Source organism: Euleptes europaea, chromosome 3 (genome assembly GCF_029931775.1).
Source record: "Euleptes europaea isolate rEulEur1 chromosome 3, rEulEur1.hap1, whole genome shotgun sequence".
In the NCBI taxonomy this organism is placed as follows: Eukaryota; Metazoa; Chordata; class Lepidosauria; order Squamata; family Sphaerodactylidae; genus Euleptes; species Euleptes europaea.
In genome coordinates this window covers 91742785-91762283 of record NC_079314.1, presented here as the reverse complement: position 1 = coordinate 91762283, position 19499 = coordinate 91742785, and the positions used below count along the sequence as shown (strand labels likewise).

The 19499-nt window shown below is 43.5% G+C and overlaps 1 protein-coding gene across 1 annotated transcript; it reads right to left on the bottom strand.

Annotated features, from left to right (window-relative positions):
- Positions 1 to 8374: 8374 nt before the first annotated feature.
- On the bottom strand, positions 8375 to 19499 carry ANKRD54 (ankyrin repeat domain 54). The gene is made up of 8 exons (XM_056847461.1): positions 19274 to 19499; positions 16312 to 16359; positions 14748 to 14846; positions 13791 to 13862; positions 12580 to 12627; positions 12361 to 12485; positions 9929 to 10036; positions 8375 to 8684 (listed from the first exon to the last, which is right to left on the bottom strand). The coding sequence occupies exons 1-8, from the start codon at positions 19497 to 19499 to the stop codon at positions 8610 to 8612; spliced, it is 801 nt and encodes a 266-aa protein (XP_056703439.1). The 3' UTR covers positions 8375 to 8609.

Genomic DNA, 19499 nt, shown 5'->3' with positions numbered 1-19499 from the left:
TCTTTCAATGAGACCAGTCATCACTGTTACCGTCAGTTCTGCGGTATCAGGAATGATCCTGGGGAGAAGGAAATCAACATAGTGTCCAGTTAACACTCAGTCAATTGTGATGACCAATAACATGTTAGATCCCAGGCTATAGCTGAAAGGTGCACAATGCAGCAACCATATGGAAGCTAGGCTGGTCTAGATCTGGTCAAAGCGCTGGAAAGGATGCTGACCAAGGAACCTATGCTCAACTGCCTTGAGTTCCATGATGGAAGAAAGGTGGGCTATAAATATAAGAAATAAATAAATGGCTATAGATAAGGAATCAGCAAATCCAACCTTTGGCCCAAGGAGTAGTGATTACCAACGCAGTCAAGAGTGGTGTGTGGTGGAAGTAATTGTGGTAATGGATCTTGCAAACAGGTCATGGCAGGGTAACAAAGATCCTTAAACTGGTTGGTCCTGTAGGTACTTCTGGAATTTTGAAAAAGTATAGCAGGTACAGCCACAAACTGGCTGCCATAGATGAGGCGGGAGGTTCCATTCAAGCCAGCATCCTTCTGTGATGGAGGCAGCTATTTCCTCCCTGCAAACCCAATGATTATGTATTTTGGGCTCTTGTGAAGCACTCCAGTGATGTAGAGGAAACCCAAGATTGGCTATGTTTGGAGAAGAGATACTTTTGGATAGAAACTAGTGGACACCAGGAAACACAAGGGTGGGAACCACATAAGGGATTGCTACTTTCTTCTCTCCTCCTAGTGACCTGTTAGTGGAGGTCCTGTAAAACTTATTGATGACCTGGAGTACAGAATTCTTTCCTTGTTCAATAGTGGTGTTGAAAAACCCCACGTACCTCCAAGGAACATCTAGAAACTGCATGATGGTATCAAAACATTTAGATACCAACCCTGTCAAAAGCGCAAAAACATTTGATTCTGGGTATCATTGTGAAGCTAAATGTTGGATTCTGGCTCTGCCTAGAAATTGGTAATGATTTTTCAGTGCTAATTTAACATCAGGGACAGGAAAAAGATTTCAAGGCTGCAGATCACAACTTCAGCTCTTTTACCTTCTTATGTAAGGAAAGGGGAAAATAATTTAAGATATCTAAATAAAATTTAGATGTACAGTCAAATCAAGGTTGGTTTTGCGTGACTCCCCCCCCTCAAAAAGTCCAGACACCCATGTTTTGTCAGCAGAACTGCAGATAGTTCGATATACACCAGATCACACATTTTATGTCTAATCAAATTGTTAGAGCAAGCTACTAGAACATCCACTGAAGTGGAATTTTTACAGATTCAAAGTGTCTGCATCACTTGGCAGTCAGACAGGATTTATTGTCCAAATATCTAATAGGGAAGCATCTTGTCAGCACTTTCATTTACTGGTGACCAAGAAAATACCAGCCATAATTAGCAGCACTTCATTTCTGATCCATTGCTTGTTCTGTTATTTCTTTCAAAGGTAGTAATTGGGACCTTTGGCATAAAGATCTGATCCCTGCTTCCTTAGAGGCAGCCTATGGCCTGGTGCTTGCACAGGGGACTACTTTTACCTTTATATAGACATAGCCAAGCATTTGACAAGTGATCTTCCTTCCTAACCTTGTTCAGATGAGCATTTCAAGGTCAGAATAACTTTATTCTTTTTAAAATATATATCTACATCTATAGAAATCTCATCCTCTAAGAACCACTAAAGCATGAATGAATTATTTATTATGTTCAAAGACCAGCTCAGAAGTAAACACAATACCAGCTATGATATATTAAAAACATTACATGAATTATATTAAAATGAACAAATACGCTCCATGAGATTAATATAGAACTGTAGCAGCTGCAGAAAATCTGGCCACTTTATCCGTGATCCAAGTCTTACGGTCTGAGATGAGAAAGGCCATTTATGATTTCTCAGATCTATCTGGAATTTTTTGAATAGGAGTAATAAAATTGTATCTAAGATCACAATATAAAAGGCAAGGCAATGGGGCATGCACAACAGTTTTTACTTCCTCAAGGGCCTGTGTGTTTCTAAATTTGGCTAGTAGATTGGCCAAACAATTGAGAGGGCACAAACTTCTTGTCCCTGAAGAAATGTTTTGTGACAAGACAAATTATGTTGTAATTTAGTATCCCAGATCCATTGCTTAATTATTTGGCTTTCGAGTATCCAGCTCCAAAGGCTATTGAACTACTGATCCAAAGTCAGATGTTTCTCTGAAAGGATTCATTTCTTGGACTAATAGTGTCAAAGGAGCAAGTACCACAGGAAAGAAAACAATCTTTAGCCAATAGTTTATACAGTATATCCAGGTACAGGCTTCAAGAGAAATTAAGCCCACCTCATCAAGACACAGGACCGCATTGGAAGCACAATGAGGAACTGCAAAAGTGGCTCTCAAAATTTTAGTTTCTACAATTTCAGAAGATCTAAAGTTGTCTTGTGCACATAATTGAGAACCATATAACAACAGTGCAGTAACCATGGTCACAAAGCCATGAATAACTGGGGGAACATATTGCCCTCCTCTGGTATAAAAGACAAAACCTTATCAAAGCAGAGCCACTTCTCCCGCATTCTTTACTTGTACATGCCAGGGCTCAGAATGAAAAACAACTCTTAAATATTTATAGCATGACATCTGCTCAGTATGATTTCCATTAATCATCCAACTATGCTTGGTCTTCCTTTTGGCAAAAATAAGAATTACTATAATCAATGGTTAGTATTTGGATGGGAGGCCACCAAGGAAAACCAGGGTTGCTATGCAGAAGTGGGAAATGGCAAACCACCTCTGAATGCCTCTTGCCTTGAAAACCCTACAGGGTTGCCCTAAGTCAGCTGCGACAGCAAAAAAAAAAGGGGGTCAAAAGTTCATTGTCATAATATAAGGCAAGAACCCAGCAGCCTTAAACCAATATTGGTTTGAAAGAACAATACTGCATCATCCACGTAAAGAAAAATGAAAGGTGTTGACCATCCAATTGATACAAAAATTAAATAACGTGGGGGAAACCACTAAAGTACAGTTCAGTCTCTGTTTATCAGCTGCAAAGAATCACAGGCCAGTCCGACAACCAAACCACCACACACAAAACCCCCGCCAGAAGCATACTCTATGAAATATGTAATATGTTTTTTGCATTGATTTTCATTCTATATGAAATACGCAAGGTGTATTTTCCATTACTAGTTGTAACTAATTTCAAAGTGCCCGAGGGAAGAAGTGTCAGAGTTGAAGCAACGTGGTGAAAATTTTCAAAGCTCCACTTCATCTAAGGCTGATGATGCTGAAATAGCGTAGGAGCAATGTCAGCCCTGCCCTTCTAGCACAGAGTGCCTCTGTTGTCAATTGGGCCCTTCATATGAATATGGAGTTGATATTAATGATTCCTCACCCACTTGTTCAGAGGGCAAAAAATGTGTAAATCAACACAACTAGATAGGGTTGCCAGTTCCCTCTTCGCCACCGATGGGAGGTTTTTGGGGCAGAGCCTAAGGATGGCAGGGTTTGGGGAGGGGAGGGACTTCAGTGCCACAGAGTCCAATAGCCAAAGTGGCCATTTTCTCCGGGTGAACTGATCTAGATTGGCTGGAGATCAGTTGAAATAGCAGATCTCCAGCTAGTACCTGGAGGTTGGCAACCCTACAAAGGGTCTGATTTATACCACAGGCTTCCTCTACCACCATACTATTTCAGCCCCATCTCCCAGACAAAATGACCCAGCTTCCCTGCGTTTAAACTGCTTTCATTCCTTTCCATGAACATTCTTAGTGAATTGCATGCAAGATCTGTCTCTTTTGGGGTTTTCAAAGCAGAAATCTTGAGCAAAAAATTGCGATCCATATCCAACCATATATTGGAAGAAACCCAGTAACTGTTCCTTATTTCTTAGATGTTATCAGAACTAACCGAAGCACCAGGCAGAACGCACATTCTCTAGACCAAAGCTTCTTAAACTGTGGGTCGCCACTCCATATGGGGTCACGTAACTGAATGTGGGGATCATGGAAAATTTGGCAACAGTAAAATTTCTTTATGATTTATTATCAGTAAATGTTGGATTTGTATACCTATTTTATATACCTATATACCCAGGGTCGAGTAAAAATTTATTGGGCCAAAAGGGGTCATGGGTGGAAAAAGTTTAAGAAGCCCTGCTCTAGACCAAACCTTTTCAGGCCACTGCCCCCTTGGTCCCATAACTCATCCCCAGTGCCCCTACCCTACAAAAAGTATTATTCAGAGTAGCGGTTTGGACAACCCACTAAGGAAGATCATGTTTGACTGAAGTAAATGGTATACACAAAAGGCCTGGGAAGGTCCTGGAAGACTGGGGGGAAATAAGAAAAATAATGACTTGAACTTAAAGGAATAAAGATGATTTTAATTTGCCTTCTTTTAATACTTTTTAAAATTTCATTTTATTGCTGCAATTCTGAATAAAAACAATGTGGTATATTTTCTTTATAAAGGTTTGTCTATTTTTTTATTCTTTGCTGAAAATATACCCCAAACTTCCCCCAATATTTATATTTATTTTACCGTAATTTCCCCTCTATTTGTGTGTGTGTGTGTGAGCACGCGCCATCGAGTCACAGCTGACTTATGGTAACCCTGTAGTGTTTTCAAGGCAAGAGATGTTCAGAGGTGGTTTGCAATTACCTGCCTCCATGTGAGCTGAGACACTTGTGAGAGAACTGTGACTGGCCCAAGGTCCCCCTTCAGGCTTCATGTGGAAGAGTGGGGAATTGAACCTGGTTCTCCAGATGAGAGTCTGCCACTCTTAACCACTACACCACACTGGCTTCTTTCCTATTACTGGAATTTTTATTATTTATATCCTAAGTTTTCCCTCAATGACCCTTTTTCCTTCTGTGTGTGCGTGTTAAGTGCCATCAAATCACTTCTGACTTATGGCGACCCTATGAATTAATGACCTCCAAAACATCCTATCGTTAACAGCCTTGATCAGGTCTTGCAAACTGAGGGCCATGGCTTCCTTTATAGTGTCAATCCATCTCTTGTTGGGTCTTCCTTTCCCTGCTGCCTTCAACTTTTCCTAGCATTATTGTCTTGGGAGGGGGCATTGCCCAGTGGTAAAACATCTGCTTGGCATGCAGAAGGTCCCAGATTCAATCCCCAGCATCTCCAGTTAAAAGGATCAGGTCATAGGTGAAGTGAAAGACCTCAGCCTGAGACCCTGGAGAGCTGCTGCCAGTCAGAGTAGACAATACTGACTTTGATGGACAGATGGATTTATTCAGTATAAGGCACCTTCATGTGTGTGTGTTTTCCAGTGATTCTTGTTTTCTCATAATATGGCCAAAGTACAATAGCCTCCATTTAGAAAAACATTTTTTCCTTTTTGAAATCAGTTATTGAGAAATTTTAAATCCTTGTATATCTAGAAATATTAATATTAGGCAGGAAGTGACAAATATAACACTTATGTAGCTAAAAAGTATGCTTCATAATCAACAGGCTCAGTAACCAAGAATACAGGAAAATAAATACCATGCTCAATACTATTAACCAAGAATACAGGAAAATAAATACCATGCTCAATACTATTATATTAAGGACTTACCAGCAAAAACTTGGAAAATGACCCCCCCAAAAGCCCCAACCCCAAAACACACACTTCTCAAAACACAGTATACTGATCTAACTAGAACTCTAGTGGTGTCTTTACTAAAAATGCCAATAATTCCCACCAGATTTCAGCCCTATGAAGAGGCAGAAACTTGGGAGTGCCATTTGCCAGTATGGTGCCACAGCCTGGTCAATTGTAAACAAGTGAACAACACAGTCAAAGGGGCCCATCTCCAGTGCCCCCCAGCCACCCCCCTTGCCTTAGTCCCCCTCCAGGTAATCCCACCACCCTCTAGGAGGCAGTACCACCTTTTGGGAACCACCGTTCTAGACCAGCAGTTCTCAACGTGGGGCCATATGGCCCCCCGGAGGGCCAGGATATTCCAAGGGGGCCACAGGTGAAAACTGCGTAAATGGGGGGGGGCACGGCACGAGACTAGAGGGCCACAGAGGGAAGCGAGAAGTGAAGAAAACAAACACATGAAAATCTAACACACAACTTTCTTCATTGCACTTCTATGCATCGTTTGCAACTGTGGATTTGTGTATCGCTGTAATCTTATGCAATGGTGGTAGAGGCTTTGTTCTCCCTTGTATGTGAACATTGTTGTTTATTAGCGTGTTGTATTCCCTTTTTGTGGGGTATTTTTTGTAAATTTGTTTCCCAATAAGAACTGCATGTGTGCATTTTGTGTGGCTGTTTATGCTTCTTTGTTCCTTGGCTATTTACAAACAAAACATTTAAAAAGCTACCTTTCTACCGGTCGGACAAGGGGGCCACAGGAAGGAAACAAGGTCGGAAGGGGGCCACAGTCAGAAAAAGGTTGAGAACCACTGCTCTAGATCATCAATATACTCCTTGGTATGCTGCCTGCTTTCCACCCCATATAACCCAGGTTAAGAGTTTGACAATTTCTCCCTTCTCCGCTGTTTTCCCAAACCACAATGATTGTTTTTGCCTTCTGTGCCCTACAAGGAACGCAATATAGAAATATGATGTAGATAGACAGCAGCGCTGTTTCCCAGGTACAGCGCACATAAGCTGCTTTCAGTGAAGTAGCAGGGGGTAGCAAAGAGACATTGATTTATTTTTGTAGATTCCTCAACCACTCTATTAAGAAGCAGAAGTTCATGACAACGGGGTCTGAGCCACAAACAAACAACGGAGGCAGCAGATTACATCTGGTCGATAGGATGCCTCGGTTCTTGAGCTCAAGGCAACTAAGACACTGTCATCTTTCATTTCACCTCCGATCGTTCAAGTGAAGAAACTACCAAGTCCACATTCAGGCCCCAGGCAGCGATGAGTCGCTCAAACAAACAAAAAAGAAGAAGGTAACGCCAGAGAAGACAGCAGGGAGAATGTCTAAAGACACCTTGAAAGCAGACGGGATTTTTTTTTATTGAAATGTACGATGGAAAAGTTCAAACAGCCTCCCACCCTCCTTGCACATTGGCATGAAGTTCTTCGTATTCACAGTGATGGCTCCAGCAAGGTCAGGGTTAAGTCAGCCCCAAACTTTCCTCCCCTGAGCGTTCATGATTCTCTATCAAAGCTGCTTGGGTCATGAGAGCAAAGGTTTAGACTTATATCTAAAGATATGAATCCAGTTAAGTCTTCTCTGCCCTAAAAGCCGCCTACTTAAAAAAAAACAAAAGGTCGTAATATCTTACTGGTCTCAAGGTCCTAAAACAGGCTTGGAATGTCAGCGATACAAGGAACAGGATCCGTGACTCCTGAGAACCCGTTTGCTAAATATACTCCCCTCCCCCCACATACACACTGAAAAGCAGGCTGAAGTCAAAATACAGTGTGGTAAAGTGACTACATCCTTGAGGGGCTGTAGCCTGCTGGGTTGGCATGTATCAGGGGCCCAGTCCCTACCTTTGTGTAAGACAAAGCCCTTCTCTTGGCCCCTTTTCGCAGTAAACCTGTGAAGATGTTTATATTTTAGCCCCTAAATGAGAAGGGGCCGTTGTGTGTAATAAATCTATGATACAAGCAATAAAAGACTTTCCCATGCCCCACTTTACTGACGCTTAGGACAGCCCAGGAAGTGTCAGTTATCCAAACCACACATCCCCATTAGGAAAGCCCTGTTCCCTCCACACAATATGCAGATTCTTTGTCAGGAAAGAGTAATGTGCAAAGTTAATTCACTCTTGGTTGACTTGGAACAGACCAAATTAAATCACTGCTGGAGGGGGGGAAGCCACAAGACGGATAGAAGGTATGAATACGCATGTTGGGGCCTGGAGACTCACTCTGGTCCCCCGTGGCTTCAGCATAACTTCCCAATCCAATCCTAGGGGCCTACTCAACCTTTCTTCTTCACAGACTGAGCAAGCCAAGGAGACTGGGATGCTAGCCCCCAAAACTAACAGCAAGAAAAGATTTAGCAGGAATCCTCAGCTACTGATTTCTGTGCATGCTGCAAAATAGAAGAAATGGGAGTGAGCAGCTGAGATCCTTGGAGGGGATGGTGTATGTTAAGCAGCCTTTTAAAATCTCAGTAGGGGGCACAGCAGAATTGCTGGCCCCTCAGCCCTCAGTTCAAATTATGACCCCTGTAAAAAAAAATTAAGTTGCTCACCAGGGGTATAAGCACCTCCCACCATTTGTACAAATGTTCAGTGATCGAGGTGCCAAGAACACCAAATTTACGGCAGACTTGAGTATGATGGCATGAACAGCTGTTTGCCAGATGTGCTTGCAGTACAATGGATCTACCACTTGCAGGACCTTAAAAGGGCAGCACACCAAAAACATTTTGCCCCCTACACAAGATGACCCCACTTGTGAAAGCAGGAGAGTGAGAAGTTCGGGCCCTTCTTCTCAAGGCCAGGTCCTCTTGCCCCAGAGGAAGCATCCAAGGCAGTGACAGCACCTTGCCATCCAGTCCAGGCTCAGCACAGAGCCAAGAGGGAAAACATGCTTGGTTCCGGCAGCAGGGCTGCAGTCTGACAGCTGAGCTCCTGCTGCTCCTTTCAGTCAAGAGAGCGGTGAGAAAGCCCGTTACCTCTTCTCTATCTTCTGCTTCTGCAAGCTGAGGGAGGTGAAGCTGGCCAGGAGGTCAGTAACCTCATCCACCTGTCAGAGAAATAATGCAAAACATTGTGGAAGACGAGCAGAAAAGGAAACGTGCAGGAACTGAGAGAAAACCCTAGGACTTCAGGGGCGCTGCCTGCATGTAGCCACTAAGAACTAGAAGCGTAGAACTTTGAATAGTCAGTTGTTGGGCGAGTGCAGGATGGCATTAGTACAGCTGCATGGCAAACAGCTAAAGCCAAAGGTATTTCTGCCACTAGGGGCCAGAGCATTTATTTTAAAACAGTAATTAGCCACCTTTCTCCCTTGCAGAACTCAAGGCGGCTTACGATAATGAAGAGAAGGGCTCCTTTAAAGGTAAATGTGTTTGGAGAATGCATGAACAGGATGTACAGTATAGGGACATTTACAATAAGCAGTTTCTAGCAATGAGAATGATCAGCTTTGATTGGTGTCGTCCTACTAAACTTCTAACTGTGGATTAACATTTGGTCCCCAGTTTAACAGGCATGACACTGAACAGGACCTGAGATCCTCCATGAGACCTGCAGCCATGCAGGATTCAGAGACACGCGGCCTCTCTCTTCCTTGCAACAGTTTTGATGTATCCCCCCCCCCAAATTAATAGGCTTTCCTTAATTAGCATCCAAAACTAGGTCATGGCTAGGGCAAAACTACTCTGGCTTTGCTTCCAATGATAAGAGCCACATGCAAAAAGAACAGAGAATGTTCAGCTGAAGCCAGTATAGTGAACTGGTTTATTCTTAAGCCAGTTTCATCTGTTACTAACGATACCAAACAAGTATATCTAACCGAAACGTGCCTGGATCCCATGTGGGTTCTAGTATGGTATGCAGAATCCTATCACTCTATACGTTAACAAAGGGGGGGGGGCAAAAATAGCCTGTTGGGGAGTGAAAATTATTCAGAAGGGACAGATCATTGAGGGCAGCTAAGCATTAGTTTACAGGAAAGGCTGTGGCTCAGAGTTAAGAGCATTCGCTTGGCATGCAGAAGACTCCTGGTTCAATCACCAGCATCAGATGAAACTATTATTTACCCATGTGTTTTCTTGAAATGTATGGATATTGTTTGGGGATTCCTCTCCCCTTATTTGGGTCGCCAGGAACATTCTCTCTTCTTTAAACTGCTGTTTTTGATACTTTATCTGCTGTTTTTGATTGCTTTACATTTTTCCGCTGTGCTATGTTGCACTTGCCATTGAAAAATGCTCAAGGTGGCTAACTGTACTTTTAAAGGAGATAAAATCCTCTTGGGCCACTGACCTGTTCTTTTGTGCTGGTCATCTGTAGCCTGGTGCAAAGATCATCCAATTGTTCCCGCTGCTCATGACGACCGAGACGTTCAAGGTATTCCCGCAACATCTGGATTATCTGCAAGAAGCAACAGGGGAGAGAGCAGGCTTTACTACACGCATCAGAAAAGGTCAACATTCTGGTTAGAAGGCATTAGTTGAAACAGAGCTGCAGACGGTGTTTGAGAAATGTCTGGAGAAAACCAGAAACTTGTCTGCACACATAAATAAACATGCTCCAAGGCAAGGAACACAGATGTTGTCTCACTAATAGGGATGAATGCCACTGTTTTTCCATTCACACCAACGTGTGAGAACTAAGCATTACTTTCCATAGCAACAGAATGCTTTATAATATTTGCAATCAGTTCCTTTCCCTACTTTATATTCAAACTAATTCTAACAGCAGAAGCAACAGATCTTCCTCACGGAAGGTCTTACAAGAGCTCCTGCGATCCCATACTCAAAATCTCCAAATTTCACAAGGAACTCCCACAAGGACAAAGTCCAATTTTAAAAGACAATTTAGCCATACAGTTTTTATAGTTTCAGGTAGGTAGCATTGTTAGTGTGTAATAATAAAACAAAATTAGAGTCCAGTGGCACCAGCAACATTTTCCAGGGTATAAGCTTTTGTGAGCCAAAGCTCACTTCATCAGATACAAATGAGAATGAAGATGAATCATCCTTTATATGCAGGTCAGAAGATGGGAGGGGTGTTACAAAGAAGGACCAGTTGGAGTCAGGAGGCAGAGATACAATGCAAAACATAATCAGCTTGATTAGAGCTGGGAGATATGCATAGAGATAGGAAATGCAGAAAATTAGCATCTGTAAGGGGAGTATAGTGTTATTATCATAGTTAATGGCATTTTTATTTTTCAGATTATGAATCTTTTTTAGTTTATTATTGCTACAATTATCAGACTGCATTTTCATATATTGTAATTGTAAGCCACTTCAAACAATGGTAAAGGTGGGATAAAACTGGTAAAATAACTTGCAGTTATTCTGTGCAGAATATGGCAACAATCACTAGTTTATATAGTTTCTAAAAAGATTGGGTAATTTTAGATGATATGGCTAACAGATGTTGAAATGCTTAATAACCAAGTGAAACCTCCATGCCCAGAGGCAGTACAGCTCAGATTACAAAATACTGGGGTATGACTTCACCGTACGAAGCCTGAGAGCTTCTCACAGTTATAAGGCAAACCATTTTGGAAGACAACCCCGGAGTGTTCGCACACTAGCCTTTAACTCTGGTATTGGCTCCATTCTTTCTCACTTTACCCCTTTTACATTCCTCTCCAAAGTGTTACTTTCCCATGTTTTCTGTGTTGGACCTTTTTTCTCCTGAAGGACTGGATTGTGGTGATTGAGAGGGGAGGGGGTTCCAGTTTATTTGCAGTGTGCAATTTCAGGTGCAAATCGATGTAACAATATTTTCTCACTGATTTGGAGGTATGCTTTTTGAGGCAGCGTGTAATCCGATCTTTCTTTATAACTTGCACTTGTGCCATTTTCCTCCTCACCCCAAAATTAAAAATTTGGGCTGAATCGCACACGCAAGCCTGAGAAAAGGGACCACAAAGGAACAGGGCCTGTGTTTCTTTGCATGCTCAGGAGGCGACAGTGGCCGTGCTTTTGCCATCCATCCTGACCTGCTGGAGTTCCATCTAGGATAGGGCTCATCCTGTCCCTTTAAAAGTGCCTCTAGACTGCCAGACCGTGCATGCAGCAAGGAGGCCACTGAGGGAAAAGCGCAGGCTCAACCCAACTCCTCATTGCAGCTGACTCTTCCACTTCCCTCATGCCTTTCTATAAACTCAAACTACTACTGCCTGCACCATCATCCCTGCACCAGTGATTATACCTGTCCTTCTGACAGAAAATAAAAACTTCCTGGGACAGCTGGGGTTGTGACAGGACCAGGGCAGGTGCTGCTATGGATGGCTTCATGGTAAGAGTTGGAGTTGAATAAGCAAACTGGAGAAATATCCTCAACACTGTGTCCTTTCTCTATGGACCAGACAATGCACAGTTTCCAGTAAAGAAGATTGGCACTATTATAGCACCAGCATAAAAACTCCCTAGATGAGAACACACAATTTTTGTTACCATCTGAAAAGCCCCCTTAACAACATAAGTCTTCAAGTCTGATCCAGCAAGACTATTTTTATGAATTATTCTGGTTATTTCAACCCTTTTATACTGTGTTCCTTTCCTACCATGATTTTGTATATCAATGCAGATCTTCCATTTAACTTAGAAGCTACTGATCTTCGATTCACCAAATCCACTTGTACTTAAATTAATTCTTTCGTTTTCTTCTAAAGCACAGAATGTAATGCTAACTCCTGACACCCTGCAGCCTCGCTGGGCCCCTGAGCTTGTCCTCACCTGCTTTACTTCCAGACGAACCACTTCGAGGCTCTGTGAAAGGCCTTCCTGCAAGATGTTTAGCTTTGACTTGGCCAGGTGCAGCGGGGTCCTTCCAGCTCTGTCCAAGGCATCTACCCGAGCGCCTAGAAAAATGAACATACAAAAAGAAAGGTTACATTCCACAAGAATACGCAAAAGGAAGAGGCCACTTTATAATTTGTGAAGGGGAAAAATTACCTCCACGGAGCAGTGTGGTGATGACAGGAACATGATTTGTGCAGGCAGCTGGGGAAGAAAACCACAAGACACAACTGAACAGCAGTGTACAGCAGCGTAATGAGGACAGACTCTGTCTTATCATGGTAGTCTTATTTCCTACAGGATACAGTTGTGATGTAGTGTCTTGGCCCAGAGTCCAAGCTGGTTTAAAAATGCACTTCAGCCACAAATCACTAGGTAGCCTTGGGCAAATTTCCTCAGCCTCTCCTTTTGCAATAAGGGGCTAAACATAACCGGCTTGCCTCGCAGCCTGCTGCAGGAGTACAAGAGAGAATAGACGTAGAAAGGTTTTGAATGCATGACATGAAACGACAATATTGCCGTTGCACCTGGGAAATCTAGAATGGTGTAACAGCCCATACTTCAGGTTCAGAAAAAATTAACAAATATATCTGCACCGTTTCGTGACCGGACAAAGCTGTTCTGTTTTAAAGAGACTTCCGAGACTTCATTCTGTTCAGCTTGATTAAATGAAGAAGGTAAGGAGACTTGTAAGGGACAAAGTGTTGAGCTGGTAATTCTGCCAATACCTTCTCTCATTTCTGAGTTTTAAAGCAAACACCACAACTAATTCCACATTCCCCCCCCCCCCCGGGTCAAAAATGTATATACATTTCGACATAGTACATGATTATTATGCCTTCCCCCAAGGAGCTCAGGGCAGCACACGTGGCTCTCCCTTCTTCATTTTACCCTCAAAACAACAACCATGTAAGGTAGGCTAGGGTGAAGCCATCCAGGGAGCCTCATGCCAGAGTGAGGATTTGAACCACAGTCTCCCAGATCTTAGTCTGACATTCTAACAATATCATACTGATTTAACAAAGCTCATGTTTTCAGGATTCTGACCAAGTCACCAAATTCTGCTCACAGCAATTCAAGTCCCAGGTTTCAAATTCCTTAGGACGAAAGGACTTTCACCAGCTCTGTCTTTATGATACTCGAGAAAGTCCAGAATATGCCCTGGCAATTCTCCTGACTAACAGTGCAATCCTAACAGGATTACTCCAGTCTAAACCCATTTCAATTGGCTTAGACTGGAGTAACTTATTTAGGATTGCACTGTAAGACAGTTGCTACTGGGATGACAAAAGGAAGAAAAGCGATAGGCAAAGAACTCCAGAGTCTAAGGTGGAGCAATTACTTGACAGCATGCTGTTGAGACTTACCCAAATGAAGCGGAGTGTTTCCTAGACCGTCTCGCTGGTTTGGGTCAGCTCCATGGTCCAAAAGCAACTGCACTAAAACACAAAAACAGGCTTAAATTGGCCCTGAACATTAGGCTCAGAAAAGCCACTTATTCTTCCAAAATGTTAAATCAAAACCAACTAGTTTTTGAATGTGATCAGCTTTCACCTGCTGATGAACACAGCAAAATCACCCTTGCTCATGTCTCCACAAATCAATTTCCATTCCCTTACAAAGTGTTTTAGAAGAGCTGGGTGTCCCATAATAATTATTTTTAGAGCACATCCATGAAACTTGTAAGCCTGTATACAGGCACAGATACTGTCCCATGTTGACCCTGATTGACACCTGTGCGTTCTCAAAATGTCCTTAGTCCTAAAATGCTAGAAATTTCAGGGATTTACCCCCACCAAGCCTCATACTTAAACCCATAGGCCTTGTCTAAATTGCTCAGAAGTAATACTTGTTTGACAATTCTATGTGGTACTCTGGAAGGGGAGGCCCATAACTTAGCAGCAGGGTTTGCATGCACAGGATCTCAGGTTCAATTCTCAGCCTCTTCAATTAAAAGGATCTTGGGGAGCAGGATTGGTAGTAGAATCTGTGTGAGCCTCTGACTGTCAGAACAGACAATAGTGAGTGAGACGGATCAATTACCTGGCTATGTGTAAGGCAGCTTCTTATACTCACATCCTCATGGATGGCACACTCCAAAAGAATACCACTGTGCATCCCTGTACTCGCTCACCCCTACTGCCAATGTCTACACTTTTCCTTTAGCTACCTGGAGCAACAGGCTTCCCCTATGAAATCTGGGATGTTTGCAGAGTAGCTCCATCCACAAAGCAGCACCTCCTTTTTAAGGAGAGCAGCTTTTGAAGAAGGAATAAGAATGATCAGCAATTCCTCTTCAAGAAATAGGATCCCATGTCACTCACCAATGTGGTCATTGCCGTTGCAGGAAGCAAAGTGCAACGCTGTTCGGCCTTTGTCATCAGCAGCACAAGGGTCGGCCCCATCATCTAGAAGCTGCTGCACTGTAGCCACCAAGGGAAAAAAGACAAGCCAGTGTGTGAAAACAGCTGAGGGGACATTCTTTTAGTTAAGATTAAGTTATGTCAGAACTGCAATTCAAGGTGCAGTGAACGGTGGATCATGTTCTCCAGACTGATGCTTAGTGTTGAAGATCTACACAACTAAAATTAATGTGGCCAAAGAGGGCTCAGTACTTCCCCATGTAACATAAAAATACATGTAGACTAGTTCATTTCTGGATTCAGAGTTCTAGCTAAGAGGTAAATGGTCTCTGACCTCAGCGTCCTAAAGATAACTTCTCTAGGAATCTGCCCATCAACTAAGATCTGCATCAGAGGATCTTTGTATGCTCCTGCCTTCAGGAAGGAAAGCCTTTTCTGTGATGATGACCCAGCTATGGAACACCTTCACTTATTATATTTATTTACTTGTGTGCCACCTCTCCAGAGAGGTGCCTACTTTGTTAGGAATTAGATGAAATCCATTCTGTTCACCTGTTCTCCTAATAATACACAAAAGTTGAAAGTAATTGTTCCTAAGTTTTTTACAGCATTCTATTGCTAGGCCTAATGATCTGATTTCTTGTTTTTATTGGTCTAAGCCATCTTTGCAAACTGGTTAGTATTTTTAGCAGAAAAGTGAAACAGTAATTCATAAAGGCCTGCTCCTAAATGTCACTGTATCGTGGCACATTGGTACAGATTATGAGTGTCGTAGGGAGCAAGTGAGAGAAGAAAGGAAGGAAGCCATGTAGCATGAAAAACTCTTTTGCAGTGCAATCGTAACCAGAGTTACTTACACTCTTCTAAGCCCATTGACTCCCATGGACTTACAAGGGTGTATTGCAGGAGTTCCCAACTTTTTTGAGCCTGCAGGCACCTTTGGAATTCTGACATGGCGTGGTGCGTGCAGCCACAAAATGGCTGCCAAAGGAGGCGGAGCCAGACACAAAATGGGTGTCACAGCTTACCTTCAGTCACACAGTGAAGATCCTTTTGCTGTGGTGGCAACTACGGCCAAAGCAATGTTTTTAAAAATTTGTACAGCCAATCAAATCCCACAATGGCCAATCAGAAGCCTTGCCAGGCAAAAGCCCCACCTGGCCCTGCCCACTTTCTAAAAACACTTGGTAGGGACTGGAAAGGTGTTGGCAGGCACCAAGTTGGTGACCCCTGGTGTATTGCTACTTGGGATCGCACTGTTGGTCACCTGACACCTCCACAGGACTTCTAATATTTTTGAAAACATTAGCAGAGCCTTTTCTACGCTCCTCCTCTTCAAGAATCTGACTGATATGCTAAATGTAGAAACTAAAATCGACAATTATCAGTGTTACTTTTGCCATGTAGTAAGCCAGCTTTTCCTGCTTAGCGTATGTTCAGGCTGCAAGAAAAAAAATCACCCAGTAACACTTGGAGAGGCAGCTACATGGAAACATACTGAAGAGCCTGAATAACATAATCTTACCTGTTTCTAAATCATTAGCATTGGCAGCTTCTCTCAACCGTTTCAAAGCTGTGGACAAAGGGACAAGGGAGTTTTTTTGGAGAGTGAATAGTAAAACAAGAACAGTTTTGCTCTCCTGCCCAACATCAGATTTTGCAAAACAAATGCTTACGTTTCTCAATTACTTTGCACATCTCACAGCTTCCTCCCAAAGCCATATTTCTGCTGTGGGATACCATACTTTTCTAAGCACTTGAAAATACAGTGTTTTGTACCAAGGAAAAGGAGATATTTCCCTTAGACAGTGCACCCATTGCCGCTGTAACATGTGGTTGTACAAGTGTCATGCACGTTTCCTGTTTTGTGATTATGTTTCTTCAAAAAAATTCCCTGCGGCCATAATGTTCCCTCACAATACAACTTCTGTGCAGGAACACTCATTTAGTCATTTAAAAAATCATTTCAAGTGGCCCCAAACAGCAGCAACACTATAGCCTCATCCTCCACACCTCCCCAGTATCCCATCCTGCTGTTTTATGAAGCTGAGAAAGAAAACCGGCAGTTCTGTGCTTCCCCTCTCCTGCATTGGTATGCCAGCTTCCCAGAAATTTGTCACTGTCTACTGTTTACACTGCCCTGACCTGGATGGCCCAGGCTAGCCTGATCTTGTCAGATCTCAGAAGCTAAGTAGGGTCAGCCCTGGTTAGTATTTGGATGGGAGACCACCAAGGAATACCAGGGTTGCTGTGCAGAGGAAGGCACTGGCAAAACCACCTCTGTTAGTCTCTTGCCATGAAAACCCCAAAAAGGGGTCGCCATAAGTCGGCTGCGACTTGATGGCACTTCACACACACACACACACACACACACGGTTTACACTATCGCGCCACCTACAAAGTCATTCCTATATTCTTAATGTCCATACTCATTTAAACAAGTGGTCTGGGGAGAAGAGTAAATAACTGCACATTTGTGAAAAACAAAGCTGACTCTGTAAGGCTGTCCCAAATCACTTCACGTTTACCATACATTTATTTAATACATTTCTGTCTCCTCCTTCTACTTATAATCTGAGCAATTCGCACACAGTCCACTGACCCCAGGCCTTTCAATAGGAAACAGAATGAAGACCCCATTCACTAACAGAATCAGGCCATGGTAGTTATTCTGTTGTTACTGGCGGACAGCCTGCTGCTATGCATGTTTACTCAAACATATGACCCAGCATACTCGGACAGCTTTCACACATACTGAATAATGCACTTTCAGTCGACTTTCAAAATCTTTTGCTAGTGGATTTTGTCATTTCACACAGCAAAATCCAGCTGCAAAGTGGATTGGATGTAGATTGAAAGTGGATTATTCAGCAAGTGCGTAGGTGCCCTGTTACAGCCTCAGGTTTGCAGGCATAGGGGCATCACTACAGTCTCAAAATCACAGGCTACCTGCTGCACCACACTACCCCTCATTATTCTGCAGTAGAAAGCTGAGATATTGCCTCTGCACATTTAACTCTGAATTACACGGAAAGGGAATTAATTTTAAGTAAGCGCCCATGTTAGCAAGCATAAATTAAGCTCTGTGCTCATTTCAATGCGATTTGCTCCAATGAAGAAAGCTGACAGGAAGAAAGTAGATACCTTTGAAATGTGTGTTACGGATTCCGTAGACTGCCAAAAAACAACAACAAATAAGTGGGTTCTAGATCAAATCAGCTCTGATCTGGATGGCCCAGGCTAGCCTGATCTCATTAGATCTCAGAAGCTAAGCAAGGTCAGCCCTGGTTAGTATTTGGATGGGAGACCACCAAGGAATACCAGGGTTGCTGTGCAGAGGAAGGCACTGGCAAACCGCCTCTGTTAGTCTCTTGCCATGAAAACCCCCAAAATGGGTCGCCATAAGTCGGTTGCAACTTGACGGCACTTTACACACACAGATCAAATCAAGCCTGAACTCTCCCTAGAAGCTAAATGACTGAACAGAGGCTATCCTATCACATTATGAGAAGACAAGAGTCACTGGAAAAGACAATTCACAGTGGGTCGCCGTGTTAGTCTGTCTGCAGTAGTAGAAAAAGGCAAGAGTCCAGTAGCACCTTAAAGACTAACAAAAATATTTTCTGGTAGGGTATGACCTTTCCTGAGCCACGGCTCACGAAAGCTCATACCCTACCAGAAAATATTTTTGTTAGTCTTTAAGGTGCTACTGGACTCTTGACCTTTTCTACTACTGGAAAAGACAATAATGCTAGGAAAAACGGAAGGCAGCAGGAAAAGAGGAAGACCCAACATGGGATGGATTGACTCTATAAAGCACTGGTTCCCAACCAGGGGACCGTGGACCCCCAGGGGTCCTCGAGAACTAAATTAAGGTCCGCGAAACAAAGTTATAAACCCATAATAAATTAATATTTTCAATCAAAAGTTCTCTATTATAAATATATATATATATTCAAATATTATTCTAAGCTTAATGTTGAACTAACAGTGATGATTGAAGTTTATTTTCAAATTCTCAGAATTTTTATTTTGAACCTTGGGGGTCCCTGCACGGAACAAAAAAGTCCTAGTGGTCCCTGGTCAAAAAAAGGTTGGGAACCACTGCTATCAAGGAAGCCAGGGCCCTCAGTCTGCAAGGCTGTTAACGACAGGATGTTTTGGAGGAAACTGATTCTTAAAGTCGCCATGAGTGGGAAACGACTTGGTGGCACTTAACGCACACAGGAACGCAACCCTAGCCAATGCTTACTCGGAAGCTCGCCCCACTACATCCCGTGGGGCTTAAGTCAAATGTGCATAGGACGGCGGCCACTTTCCTCTGGCCCTCCGGACCCCCCTTGAGGCGGACAGCTGCCTGGGTGGCCTGGAGCCCTTCTCTCCGAGGCTCCCCCCCCCCGCACCCAACGCCCGCCACGGGTTTGCAAGGCACGGTCGGAAGCGAGCGCCGCGGCCGCCTCCGCCTGCACGCGCGCCCAGCCCCTCACCGTGGATCTCCTTGCCCACAGGCCCCACCTTGCGGTGCAGCCGGGCGGCCCTGCGGCGGCGGCTCGGCATCTTGCACAGGCGGCGCTCCCTCTGCCAGGGGAGCTGCAAGTAGCCCAGCGAGGCGGGCTCGGGAACGGCCTCCGGAACGGCCCTCAGGGCGGCCCCGAGCCCGGCCAGTGAGAACATCTCCGTCGCCGGGCTCGGGGCTTCGCCGCCTCCTTCCAT

Coding starts and splice junctions, on each gene's coding strand:
- ANKRD54 (XM_056847461.1), bottom strand. CDS start 19,499: ATGGAAGGAGGCGGCGAAGCCCCGAGCCCGGCGACGGAGATGTTCTCA. Junction 14,847..16,311: donor TGCTAATGATTTAGAAACAG/GTAAGATTATGT, acceptor TGGTGGCTACAG/TGCAGCAGCTTCTAGATGAT. Junction 12,486..12,579: donor CACCACACTGCTCCGTGGAG/GTAATTTTTCCC, acceptor TCATTTTTCTAG/GCGCTCGGGTAGATGCCTTG.